We start from the raw sequence: 12,311 nt of genomic DNA on the forward strand, positions 1-12,311 counted from the left end.
TATAATACTAACAAAAAAATTAACCATTACATTTAAAAAAAAAATCTCAAGTCCAATGAAAATACGATGAATTATTTAAAAGTTTTGAAGAAATAGAACTTCTAACAGATTATTTTAACCTGAATTTTTTATATAAATTAATTTTGGTTTATATAATTTATTTTTATCTGTAAATGAACCAGAAAAAAAATTAGAGAAAAATTATTTTAAAATAAAATACAAAAAACAATAATATAAGTTTAAATGTGTTAAAATAAATAGTGGGTCATAATAGATGAAGCTTTTACAGTAAGGAAACGTGTTTGCCCTGTAAAGTGGAAGGAGAGGCTGCTATTGTCCCATGTGCCAAACCGGCTTTCGCATTTTCCACCCAAAATCTAACCTTTTTTTTAAAGTTAAAAAAATTTATAAACTCAATATCTCAAAGTTTTTAATTAAAACATGAAATCAAAATTCTTTGTTTAAATTTAACTCATGTCATTTATATATACATATCTTACTTATAACATAATTTTGTAACATTAAGTTAAAGTTATAATTTATTACTTTTCGAAGCAATAGTTTCTATTCCTGATTAAACAACCAAATATTACTATCTATTCAAGCTCACAGTAATCTTTATACAAGGGAATCAAGTTAGAGAAAAAAATATCTTGCCCAATTGAAAAAAGTTTTCTTTTTTCTTTTTCTACACGGAACTTTACAAGAAAGGGCACTTGTATGTAAGAAAATTTGACTTTTCCTTGGAGGAATTTGTCAAGAAAGAACACAGACGTGTGTGTGTGTATATATTAGCAGAAATTGTGTAAGATGAGAGAAAAGTGAGAAAAGCAGGGGCAGGAAAGAAGATCTGAGAGATGATGAGGGAGCTATGGAGTCAAATGGGATCATTAATGGCAACTGTGGTGTTCATGTACACAGTTTTTGAGCGATTCTTCCCTTCTTCCTTTCGTGACCGTCTTCAGGCATATGCTCAAAAAGTGACAAATCATTTCAACCCTTATATCCAAATTACCTTTCCTGAGTTTTCAGGGGAAAGATTGAAGAAAAGTGAAGCATACAATGCCATCCAAACCTACCTCAGTGCAAACTCCTCTCAGAGAGCCAAAAGACTCAAAGCTGAAGTGGTGAAGGATAGTCAAACCCCACTGGTCCTCAGCATGGATGACAACGAAGAGATCACTGATGAATTCCAAGGCGTCAAAGTGTGGTGGAGTGCAAACAAAGTAAGCTCCAATCCTCAGAGGTACAACCCTTTCTCTTACTACGGTTCCTCTGATGAGAAAAGGTTCTACAAGCTCACTTTCCACAGAAGCTACCGTGATATCATCACCATGTCTTACATCAAGCATGTGTTGGAAGAGGGGAAGGAAATTGAGTTGACAAACAGGCAGTTGAAGCTTTACACCAACAATCCCAGCAGTGGTTGGTATGGTTACAAGCAGTCAAAGTGGAGCCACATAGTGTTTGAGCACCCTGCCTCTTTTGAAACACTGGCAATGGATCAGAAAAGGAAGGAAGATATCCTGAAAGACCTTACTAAATTTAAGAAGGGAAAGGAGTATTATTCAAAGATAGGTAAGGCTTGGAAAAGAGGGTATCTTTTGTATGGCCCTCCAGGGACTGGGAAGTCTACCATGATAGCTGCTATTGCTAAGTTCATGAACTATGATGTGTATGATCTCGAGTTGACAGCAGTGAAGGACAANACTGAGTTGANAAANTTGTTGATTGAAACTCCAAGTAAGTCTATTACGGTGATTGAGGACATTGATTGTTCTCTTGATCTTACTGGGCAGAGGAAGAAGAAAAAAGAAGAGGTTGAGAGTGAAGAACCAAAAGATCCTATGAGGAAGAATGAAGAGGAGAGTAGCAAGAGCAGCAAGGTAACTCTATCTGGGTTGCTGAATTTTATTGATGGGATTTGGTCAGCTTGTGGAGGTGAGAGGATCATCATTTTCACCACAAATTATGTGGAGAAACTTGACCCTGCTCTCATCAGGAGAGGGAGGATGGATAAGCACATTGAGATGTCCTATTGTTGTTTTGATGCATTCAAGGTGCTGGCCAAGAACTACTTGGATGTTGAGTCTCACCTTTTGTTTGGTAGAATTGGGAGATTATTGAAAGAGACAGAAATGTCGCCTGCTGATGTTGCTGAGAATCTAATGCCAAAGTCTGAGGATGAAGATGTGGAGTCTTGCCTGGAGAATTTGATTACTGCTCTTGAGAAGAACAAGGAGGAGAATGCAAAGAAAAAGGAAGAAGAAGAAGCACAGAAAAAGTTGGAGGAGGAGAAGGCCAAAGAAGAATCTACTCAGAATAAGGAAATAAACAAAGAAAAAACTAGGGAGAATGGGGTGAAGGAAAATGGGTTTTGTTGAGGGGGAAATAGAAAATGTATTTGCAAATAACAATCAATTGATCTAGCCAGTTAGATTTTCTATTAGTTGGTAATGACTGCAGTACACTACACTGCTGGGATTTGGTAATTTGAAATATCTACCAATTTTTCCAATGTAGCTTCTTGGCTTAATAAGAATCAATTAACCTTCTTGTGTTGCTCAATCTTTATTTCCTTGTCTTCTAATTTTTCCAATGTTTCTTAGATTAGCAGATTGAAGTCACTTCATTTCAGTTTGTGCCATCTTTGTTTAAAGAATAATGTTTGGCTCATTGAAAACCAACCACCTGAAGAAAAAATATAGTTCAAAGATTTTAGTACATGGAAGAACAGTGTTCTTTTAAATAAAAAAAACATCCTAGTCAAATAAACATACACTGATCATTGTCTTAACCAATCTAATTCACTCTTCCAACACTCTTGCAGGCCAAAAAGAAATTATTTTTATTTGATCTTTGACGTTGTTGATGACTGAAAGGTTCAATGTTTCTTAAATAAATAGTTCTCAGCTACTGGTTCACAAGTTAATTATCAAACAGTTCTCAGTTTCAACCAATACTTTATATTAAATTGTGATAGTCACAAAGTTAAACATTGTTATGGATTCAATGTTATTATTAGACGACAATCTAGCATTTGTAGTTTTCACCAGTTACTGGTTTTTGGACCATTACTGATAATTACCCTATATTTTCTATATTTTGATCCACACTCAAACACGAAGACCTTTTCCCCCTTCCTAGATTCATACATGGACAGTGAAATCAGATAAGAAAACTAATTAGAATTTTTTTATAAACATTCAGAAATATTTAACCTATAATAGTCAGCTATTAAATAAAAATGATAATAATAAGTCTTTTCGTTCTGTTTTCTTGCTCTGTTCCCTCCCTAAACAGAACATAGAACAGGCCTAATTTACTTTTTCTTGCAAAAGCAAAGTCTGATTTCATCTTTATCCGGTGACCTTTCAGCCTTTATAAGAACCACTCAAAATGAACACTGTGTAGCATAAGAAAGTCAAAAATTGGATACCTAACCAAACGCTGTATTGTATCTTCTTATCCAATTGATTAAGGAACCTGCAGTCGGTGCTATGACAATTTAGCATGCATCAACACACGTCATACACAACAAAATATTTTTCTAAATCTGATCAAATACATAAATAAACTAAAAAACAGCACAGATATAGTGGAAGTGCTTCTAATAAATTATTTATGATAGGATGTAATGAAAGAAAACTTTTTCTAATACACTAAATTATGTGTTTAATATTGGTAATAAAGTTTGATCATGTGAATCAACCAGAAGTAACGAATAAGATCAGTTTACTGTATTATAAAATTCAACAAATTTATTGTATATTATGATTTATGATTTATTCAAGTATGGCCTATTTTTATTTGAAGTATATCCGAAGATATTATGAGGTATGAGAGGGATATTTTGTCACACATATCGTGAATCTTCTATATAAGACAATGTCTGAACCAGAATGTTGTCTGCAAGAAAAAGTAAGAGGTGGAAGTAAGATGAATCCAGGTGATCTGTTTGGTCACATAGGATCCGTAGTTGGTTCCTTGATGTTTGTTTGGGCCATGTTTAAGCAATTTTTCCCTTACCAAGTTGTCAACCAAATTGAGAAACACTCCCAAAGATTGGTGACTTATGTGTACCCTTATATCCAAATCACATTCCATGAGTTCACAGGTGAGAGACTGATGCGAAGTGAGGCCTATTCTGCCATAGAGAACTACCTCAGCTCCAAGGCATCAACACAAGCAAAGAGACTCAAAGGTGACATAGGGAAGAACAACCAGTCACTTGTTCTCAGCATGGATGATCATGAAGAAGTAAGTGATGAGTTCAATGGTGTGAAGCTTTGGTGGGCCTCTGGCAAGCACATTTCCAAGGCACAGTCCACAGTTTCCTTCCACCACCCTATGTCAGATGAGAGAAGGTACTACAAGCTCACTTTTCATAAGAGAAACAGAGATGTGATCTTAGGGACATATCTTAACTATGTTATGAAAGAGGGTAAGGCCATTAAGGTGAAAAACAGGCAAAGGAAGCTTTATACCAATAGTGGTTCTTATTGGAGCCATGTGGTGTTTGAGCACCCTGCAACATTTCAAACACTGGCTATGGATCCTGAGAAGAAGGAAATGATCATTGATGATCTCATCACATTCAGCAAGTCAGGAGGGTTCTATGCAAGGATTGGGAGGGCATGGAAGAGAGGGTACCTACTTTATGGACCACCAGGAACAGGCAAGTCCACAATGATTGCTGCTATGGCAAATTTGTTAGGATATGATTTGTATGATCTTGAGTTGACTGCTGTGAAGGACAACACTGAATTGAGGAAGCTTCTGATTGAGACCTCAAGCAAATCTATAATTGTAATAGAGGATATAGATTGTTCACTTGATTTGACTGGCCAAAGGAGGAAGAAAAAGGAAAAGGAAGAGCAAGAGCAAGAGAAGAATCATCCAGGGCAAAAACAACAAGGAATGCAAGATAAAGATGTCAAAAGTAGCCAGGTAACACTTTCTGGTCTGCTTAATTTCATTGACGGGTTATGGTCTGCATGTGCGGGTGAGAGATTGATAGTTTTCACCACAAACTATGTGGAGAAATTGGACCCTGCATTGGTCAGGAAAGGGAGAATGGACTTGCACATAGAGTTGTCCTACTGTGGCTTTGAGGCATTCAAGTTATTGGCTAAGAATTATCTTAACATTGATGCACACCATCTGTTTGGCACAATAAGTGAACTGCTCAAGGAAGTCAAAATTACTCCAGCTGAGGTTGCAGAACATTTGATGCCTAAAAGTGCTTCTGGGGATGCAGAAATTTACTTGAAAAGTCTGATTCAAGCACTAGAATTGACAAAGATGCAAGAAAAAGTTGTGCATGGTCCTCATTGGACTGGAAAATAGTCAAATAGTGTGGATACTTTTCTAAATAACTTTTAATAATACTTGATGAAGTATATTTAATACTCAGTGACATCTTTAGAACATTCATGAGCTGAAGTTTAAAAAATTGTAGAACTGCTACACCTGTCCTTTGTGGCCTAAAACATTGTTCTATGGTCCAGTCTAAGTGGTACCTAATTGATGACCTAACTAAATTTTTCAACAGACATATGCTGATGATTGGAAATGCATAGAATATGTATGAAACTAGTGATCTGATAAACTCATGATGTGTACCTTTATACGCAAGCACGCACTTCATCTTCATTAGACTGCACTAAATCCAGAATTGTGATAAGAATGGTGTAAAGTTGAAGAAAAGGGAATGCAAATATATTAAATAACACATAAAAACAACAAAACTGATGTTGCAACAAATTCAGATTATATATTATATGGATACAATACAAGTGTAGAAATATCTATTTATTTTTTAATTTACAAAATCATGTGCTCGATTAAGGATTCTTAAAATTAAGATAATTTTAAGAATGATTAAAATTAGCCAACCATGTGTCTTTAAAAACACATTTTTCTTATAAAAATTGTTTGAGGTGTATTACTGGATAAAAGATTATTTAATTAATTTTTCATTCAAATAAGATTTCTTTTAATTTTTTCAATGACTTTATTAATTATTAAATCTCAAAGTAGAAATAATCAATAGTGAGATAAAATTACCTCGACAAAAACTAATTTTCTATTTAATTTAAATTTATAAATTATCTTTGCTTTATAATTTATATTTTTACTATCATTAAATAATTTTAAAATGTTTTGAATTTTAATTTTTATATTTTATATTTCATAAGTATTTGAAAATACCCTTCAAATGAAGGATAGTTCTCTAATATCCTTATGTTAATATGCTTGCACAAGTTGTTCTTCAGGTCTGGTAGTGAGTGGTAGAATGAATAGTATACAATACAACTAGTACAATCATTTTGCACCAAACAGAATATTTCATACCACTTTAAAGGATGAAATAGAACAAGTTAACTAAAGAGGAAGAAGTTAATATGCTAATGAAATTTCTGGTGAAAGAGTGAGAAGGAATGCCACAGTCCATTAGTTTTTTAGATCAGTTCAATAATTTCTCCTTTTTGATTGAATAAAAGTTGTATCAGTATTTGACATGTAGTTTTAATGACTTTTCTTTGGTTATACTCTCTTAATACGAGAGAGAAAAAAAAAAGTTTATGGTTATTGTTTTTTGATCTACTTTGAATATTTGAATCTGCTAAAAAGCTCTTATTACCACCATAATTCTCTGTATGCTGCATACTCCTACAGTAACAGCTAAAAGGAAAGGTTTTTTTTCTCTTGATATGAATGTCATATTTCTTATACTTTTTAAATATAAACTACTTCTAAGAATGTATGATAAACAAATATATATATTAAACAGCTACAATTAGGTTGAATGAAAGAAAGAAAGTGGGTGTCTGCGTGGCATATGAAAAGTGGGAGGAGAGTAAGAGAGAGAAAGGCGTCCAGAGGTTTCTTCTGATGGTAGAGAGAGACAAGCGACGGTGGCCGGCAGAGGTCCGATACGGCGGCGGTTGCCGTCAACGTAGAAGAGAAAGTTGAAGATCGCGACGAGGTAAGAAAGAAAAACAACTCCTTTTATTATATCAGTGTTCATACAAAATGCGTTGAGATTTTGTGTTTTCGTTAAAGGGAAAAAGGGGAAGGAACTCTGTATATATAGAGTTCCAAGGGGAGAACGGAAAACAGAAAACGAATAAAAACGAACTAACGAACCACTGTCCAAACACGACAGTGATGAACTGTCCTAACAAGACAGTGAAGAGAATCGAAAGATTCTCAACACCCTCCCCTCAAGCTGGATGGTCTATATTAACCAATCCAAGCTTGGGAACGATATTCTTGAAGCTGACGCGATGCGGGAATGTAGTGAAGACGTCGGGAGAAGATGTAGAAGGTCTTCCTGGATTTTTTCATAAACAACGTGACAGTCAAGCTCGATATGCTTGGTCCGTTCGTGAAAGCTCTGATTATGAGCAATGTGGCGAGCAGACTTGTTGTCGCAGGGCAGGACCTCCATATTCTTCAATTTGAAGATCTTCAAGTAGATAGTGGAGCCACTGTATTTCACATACAGTGGTGGCAGCAAAGGCTCTGTATTCAGCCTCAGTAGACGATCTGGAAACAGTTTTCTGTTTCTTAGACTTCCAGGAAACAAGTGATGTCCCGAGAAAGATACAAAAACCCGTAGTTGACCTTCTGGTAATAGGGCAGGTAGCCCAATCAGAGTCACTAAAACCTTTTAGATGCATAGGTGAATCAGCAGCGAAAAACAGTCCTTCACTGGGTGTGGATTTGATGTATCTGAGCACATGCTGAACAGCTCGATAATGGTGTTCTGATTGCATAAACTGGCTAAGTAAATTGATTGTATAACATCGGTCAGGTCTAGTATTTGTAAGGTAAAGCAACTTCCCTATCAACCTTCTGGGTCCAGGATCATTAAGATGGTTGTCCAATTTGTATAATGGGCTTGTGTCTCTAAGGACGGGAGTAGTAGAAGGTTTGCATCCCTCCATTCCTGTTTCCTCAAGTATGTCTAATGCATACTTTCTTTGACATAGGTGAATTTCCTTTTTAGATCTAGCCACTTCTAGTCCGAGGAAGTATTTGAGTTCTCCGAGATTCTTTATACGAAATTTATTGTGTAAGAGTTCTTTGATGTAATTGATTTCCTCCAAAGAATTTCCTACCAACACAATGTCATCCACATATACAAGCAAGGCAGTGAAATAAGCACTAGTTCTTTTAGTAAATAATGAGTGATCAGATTTAGATTGTTTGTAGTTAACAGAGGTTAGATAAGAGGACAGTTTTTCAAACCATTGTCTGCTTGCTTGTTTCAAGCCATATAGGGATTTAATTAGTTTGCAAACCTGCCCCTTTATGTGAATATCCAGTCCTCGATTACTGAAAGTAGAATGCTAAAAATGCTACCTTTGGTTAATTCTTAAAAGTAAAAAGTGGAAGACAGCTGAAAAAATTAAGCCTTAACTATCTGCCAGTGGTTGTTTAAAAATGTTGAGTGATGATTTAATGTCTTCTGTAAGCATGGAAAATTTCCTGAAGGTTTTCAGCTGATGTTAGTTAGGCGTGAAGGTTCTGTAGTTTCTTAATGCTTGCTTCTAGTTTTTTCATTTACTTAGATTTTGGTGATCAGTGAAGCTCCAATATTAAATATCTGTATGACTATGAATTTGTTTTATACCGATAACTTTGTTTCCGTTTTCTGTTTTGATATTTTAATTCAGATGTTATAATATTCAGATGTTTTATGCTGCCCAATATTTTCTTTATTAACATAGAACAAAAGTCCAATAACAGTGGAATGTTAAAGGTATAAAAAGTTAATCATCAAGTGGCAACACGATTTTTATGTATTTGAATTCCTCGAAAGTTGGGATAGACCCTTTCCAAAAGACAGAGAATTCTAGATTCTGATACACTAAAATACCACAGAATACATTCTACACAATAATACAATCTGTGCCAAATTTTGATTATAGTAAGTTTTATATCTGTGATTGTTCAGCCAAGCATAATTTGGGTTAACTGGTATAGAACTAGTATTGATTTTGGCCAGAAGTATCACATTCTTTCTGCTGGAAAAATAAATTGTTCTTGGGTACAACTTCTATGCTTGGCCTTTGATATGATATCTAGGTCTCTATTAGTTGTTTTGGTATGGCATCCTATCAAGTTCTACTTAGTTGCCTTTTAAGAGGATTTCCTTCAATCTACACTATTATGTGCGTTTTCTTCGTTTGATTTTATTAAGACGGTTGGAAGTTTCCTTCTTAACATGGTATCAAAGTCATTGTTAGAATCTATACTAGCGAGATTTGTCTTTATTAGTCATTGTTCCATCAGTTACCGAGTTGTTATCAGATTATTCATTAATGTTAAGTCTTGCGTCCGATATGCATATACCTCGACATGACGGATGTGTGTTGTGGGTCCATATCAACTAGATATAAGGACAATTTAGAGTATATAAGTGAATGCAAATTCCACCTTACAAACCGGTTTTGGAGGATTGAGTTTGGTTTAAAATCTATTTTTTAACAATGCTATATACATTGAGTTTGCAGTCAAATTGGTGACTATCAGTACACCTTGATACATGTTTTGTTAGCCAAAGGAGGAGGGCATTTGGTTTACCTTGAAATTGGAGATGGAATATTGTATGAAGTAAAACATGCCCAACTGGAGCATGAGATTTCATGTTTAGACATCAATCCCATTGGTGAAAACCCCAATCATAGTCATCTTGCAGCTGTTGGAATGTGGACAGACATAAGTGTTAGGATTTTTTCTCTTCCTGATCTGAATCTTGTCACAAAAGAACAGCTAGGAGAGGATATCATGCCACGTTATGTTCTTCTTTGTGCTTTTAAAGAGTTGTGCTTTTATAGTTTTTTTATTGTGTCATTCTGCTTAAAAGTACAAAGAAGATTCTTTGTGCTTTTAAAGAGTTGTGCTTTTATAGTTTTTTTATTCTGTCATTCTGCTTAAAAGTACAAAGAAGAAGAGAACGAGGCACGATATCTCCTCCTAGCTCTTCCTTTGTGACAAGATTCAATTCTGCTGCTTTTCCAGCTGTTAGTTTGGCTTCCTAAATTTATTGACATATCTGGCTTGTGCTGGTCCTGTATCTTGTATTGTGCATTAATGTAATTGTTATGGTACTCATTACACACTGTTCATAACTTCCAACAGTTTGGCGACATCGAAAGAAGGTCAGCTTACTATTGACACTATTGATGACATACAAAAATTACATATGATTGCTCCTGGTGGCAGATATACGAAGCTTGCTTCCAAATTGGTTATATTTAACACTACACATAGCAAAAGTCCTAGATTAGCCACCAGGAACAATCTAGGACTTTTGCTATTTGTAGTGTGAAATACAATCCAACGAGTGGTGAAGACTCTGAAATGCAGTTATCCAGACTTTTCATTTGAAATCAACTTATTCTCTTGACACAAATAAGAATGGTTGGTTTATAATTAGCTGCTCATTCTCAGATGATATTAATGTTTATTATGGGTTGCCAGTCTTAAAAGAACCAAGAGAAGTAAGTTGATAAATTTGTATTTTTTTCCCGCATTGTTGAGAACTCAGGGAAGGAGATTTTGATGTAAGGGTACATTATGCGTGTGAATTTTTGTGTATTTTCTGGCATAGACTCGAAGGTGGTGCGGGAAGAATTGCTCTTACATGGCATTCACAAACATTATGATGGCCATGAGAGAACCTAGTTGAGACCATAATTCACCCATTTCTCTCATTTTTTCTTTTTCAGAGATTCTGTTCTGTTTTCTGTTTTTCTCTGATTTAATACAGAATATGCATGCAATTAGTGTGGTATGAATAGAGTCAGATCGTACCAAAAGGAAAATAATTTTGTGAACTTAAAATCATGTGAATGATTTTATGGGTAATTTGTTAATTAAAGTAAAAACAAAATTATAATTATAAAAGAATAATTGACAAAAGTAGTAGATGTGAACATAGAATAATTTGAGTGATATTTTTATATATCAAGAAAGGTGGCATGCATATTTTAATAAATGGAATGATTGTTGGGATTTGAAATGATAAAAGAACCTAATAAATGAATACGTGTTAAATTATAAACTAAGTGAATTGGTAATTTTATTATATTATAGTTGATAGTTGATGGGAGAGTGTCATGTGTCATAAACACATTGTGAAATGTTAGCTCCATATTTAACCACATATCAGGTTGTATATTGTGTTTAACTTTGTTTTAGTAAATTTTGGTACTTTTGATTATTGTTTTTTTTATAGATTTAAAAATTTGTTTTTTTTAAGTGTAAAATTTATAAATAAATGTCTTAATAAGAGAACAGTTTATGGTTACTGTTCATCTACTTTGAATATTTGAATCTACAAAAAAATTCTTATTACCACTGATTATTATTATTATGGAAAAAAAAAATTGACAGATTTTTTATAATATGTTAACGAAACACATATTATTTTCTCTTCTACATGCCCGTACAGTAATAATAGCGAGAAAGAAGGGTTTTTCTCTCTTAATATGAATGATTAAAAGAAACTTTATTTTTCCAAACTATATATAGGCTGAGATATTTCTTATACTTTTAAACATAAACTACTTCTGTCGATTAAAAAAATGTGAGAAACGATATTTGGTTAAAATTAAGACATTTATTTTGAGAATATATGATAAACAAATATATCAAAACAGTTACAATTAAGTAATGGTGGTAGTAAATTAAAAACTGTGCATCACTTAGTATTTTTCAGGTATCCATAAAATGCAATAACTAATACACAACTCAACATATATCAAACAGAATCAAATCATTTGATTCCAGAACCAACTTGAATTCCAACAACAGAGGTGTAAACACTTCCTACTCAGATTTGTGTTCACCAGCACCTCCCCATCCATAAGGACAAAATGTTATCACATACTCTGAGGATGCACAACTCACCAATGGGGTAGGTGAGTCAAAAGCATAGCTAAAATAGTTAGGACAAGCATCCTTAAATATCTTTGAGTACACACTAGGCTTGCACTTCCCTGGACTCCCATATTCATTCCTACAACAAAACCTGTCATCATCAAAGGCCAAACAAGCACTTTTGCATCCCACAACTTCTCCCTTGGAATTCAGCACCTCAAGTTCAGATGGGCACAAGGCTCGGACATCCTTCAAGCACCCTTGAATGAGGCATTTAGGGTTTGTGATCTTGGGAGTGACAGAGACAGGAATATTATAGCCATCAACAAGGCTAACATCATAGTAATTTGGCTTTCCTCCTTGAAGTGAAACTTCAACCAGTGTGGCTGGGGGAGTGCCTATGAGTCCATTGC

At 34.6% G+C, this 12,311-nt stretch overlaps 3 protein-coding genes and 1 long non-coding RNA gene across 5 annotated transcripts; 3 read left to right on the forward strand and 1 right to left on the reverse strand.

Moving 5' to 3' along the window:
• The first annotated feature begins 689 nt into the window (after nt 1–689).
• LOC106763128 (AAA-ATPase ASD, mitochondrial) lies at nt 690–2,568 on the forward strand. Its single transcript, XM_014647324.2, has one exon. The coding sequence runs from the start codon at nt 858–860 to the stop codon at nt 2,382–2,384; it is 1,527 nt and encodes a 508-aa protein (XP_014502810.1). The 5' UTR covers nt 690–857; the 3' UTR covers nt 2,385–2,568.
• A 1,225-nt stretch (nt 2,569–3,793) lies between these two features.
• Nucleotides 3,794–5,411, forward strand: LOC106763159 (AAA-ATPase ASD, mitochondrial). 2 transcript variants are annotated; one of them, XM_022781921.1, is made up of 2 exons: nt 3,794–4,950; nt 5,044–5,411. In XM_022781921.1, exons 1-2 carry the CDS (start codon nt 3,889–3,891, stop codon nt 5,347–5,349), a joined length of 1,368 nt encoding a protein of 455 aa, XP_022637642.1. In that variant the 5' UTR covers nt 3,794–3,888; the 3' UTR covers nt 5,350–5,411. The 2 variants fall into 2 exon arrangements, with proteins under 2 accessions (XP_022637642.1, XP_014502854.2); XM_014647368.2 differs by having other exon boundaries at nt 3,801–5,411.
• Nucleotides 5,412–6,815: 1,404 nt separating this feature from the next.
• LOC111241830 lies at nt 6,816–10,746 on the forward strand. Its single transcript, XR_002668133.1, has 2 exons — nt 6,816–6,991; nt 10,156–10,746. It is a non-coding gene; the product is annotated as an uncharacterized LOC111241830 (long non-coding RNA).
• A 983-nt stretch (nt 10,747–11,729) lies between these two features.
• Nucleotides 11,730–12,309, reverse strand: LOC106755612 (thaumatin-like protein; the record flags this gene model as incomplete). Its single annotated transcript, XM_014637800.2, has 1 exon — nt 11,730–12,309. A coding segment is annotated over one exon (462 nt), but the record flags the coding sequence as incomplete, so codon positions are not given.
• Nucleotides 12,310–12,311: the final 2 nt, after the last annotated feature.

Source organism: Vigna radiata, chromosome 1, assembly GCF_000741045.1.
Source record: "Vigna radiata var. radiata cultivar VC1973A chromosome 1, Vradiata_ver6, whole genome shotgun sequence".
NCBI classification, from domain to species: domain Eukaryota; kingdom Viridiplantae; phylum Streptophyta; class Magnoliopsida; order Fabales; family Fabaceae; genus Vigna; species Vigna radiata.

Coding starts and splice junctions, on each gene's coding strand:
- LOC106763159 (XM_014647368.2), top strand. CDS start 3,889: ATGTCTGAACCAGAATGTTGTCTGCAAGAAAAAGTAAGAGGTGGAAGT.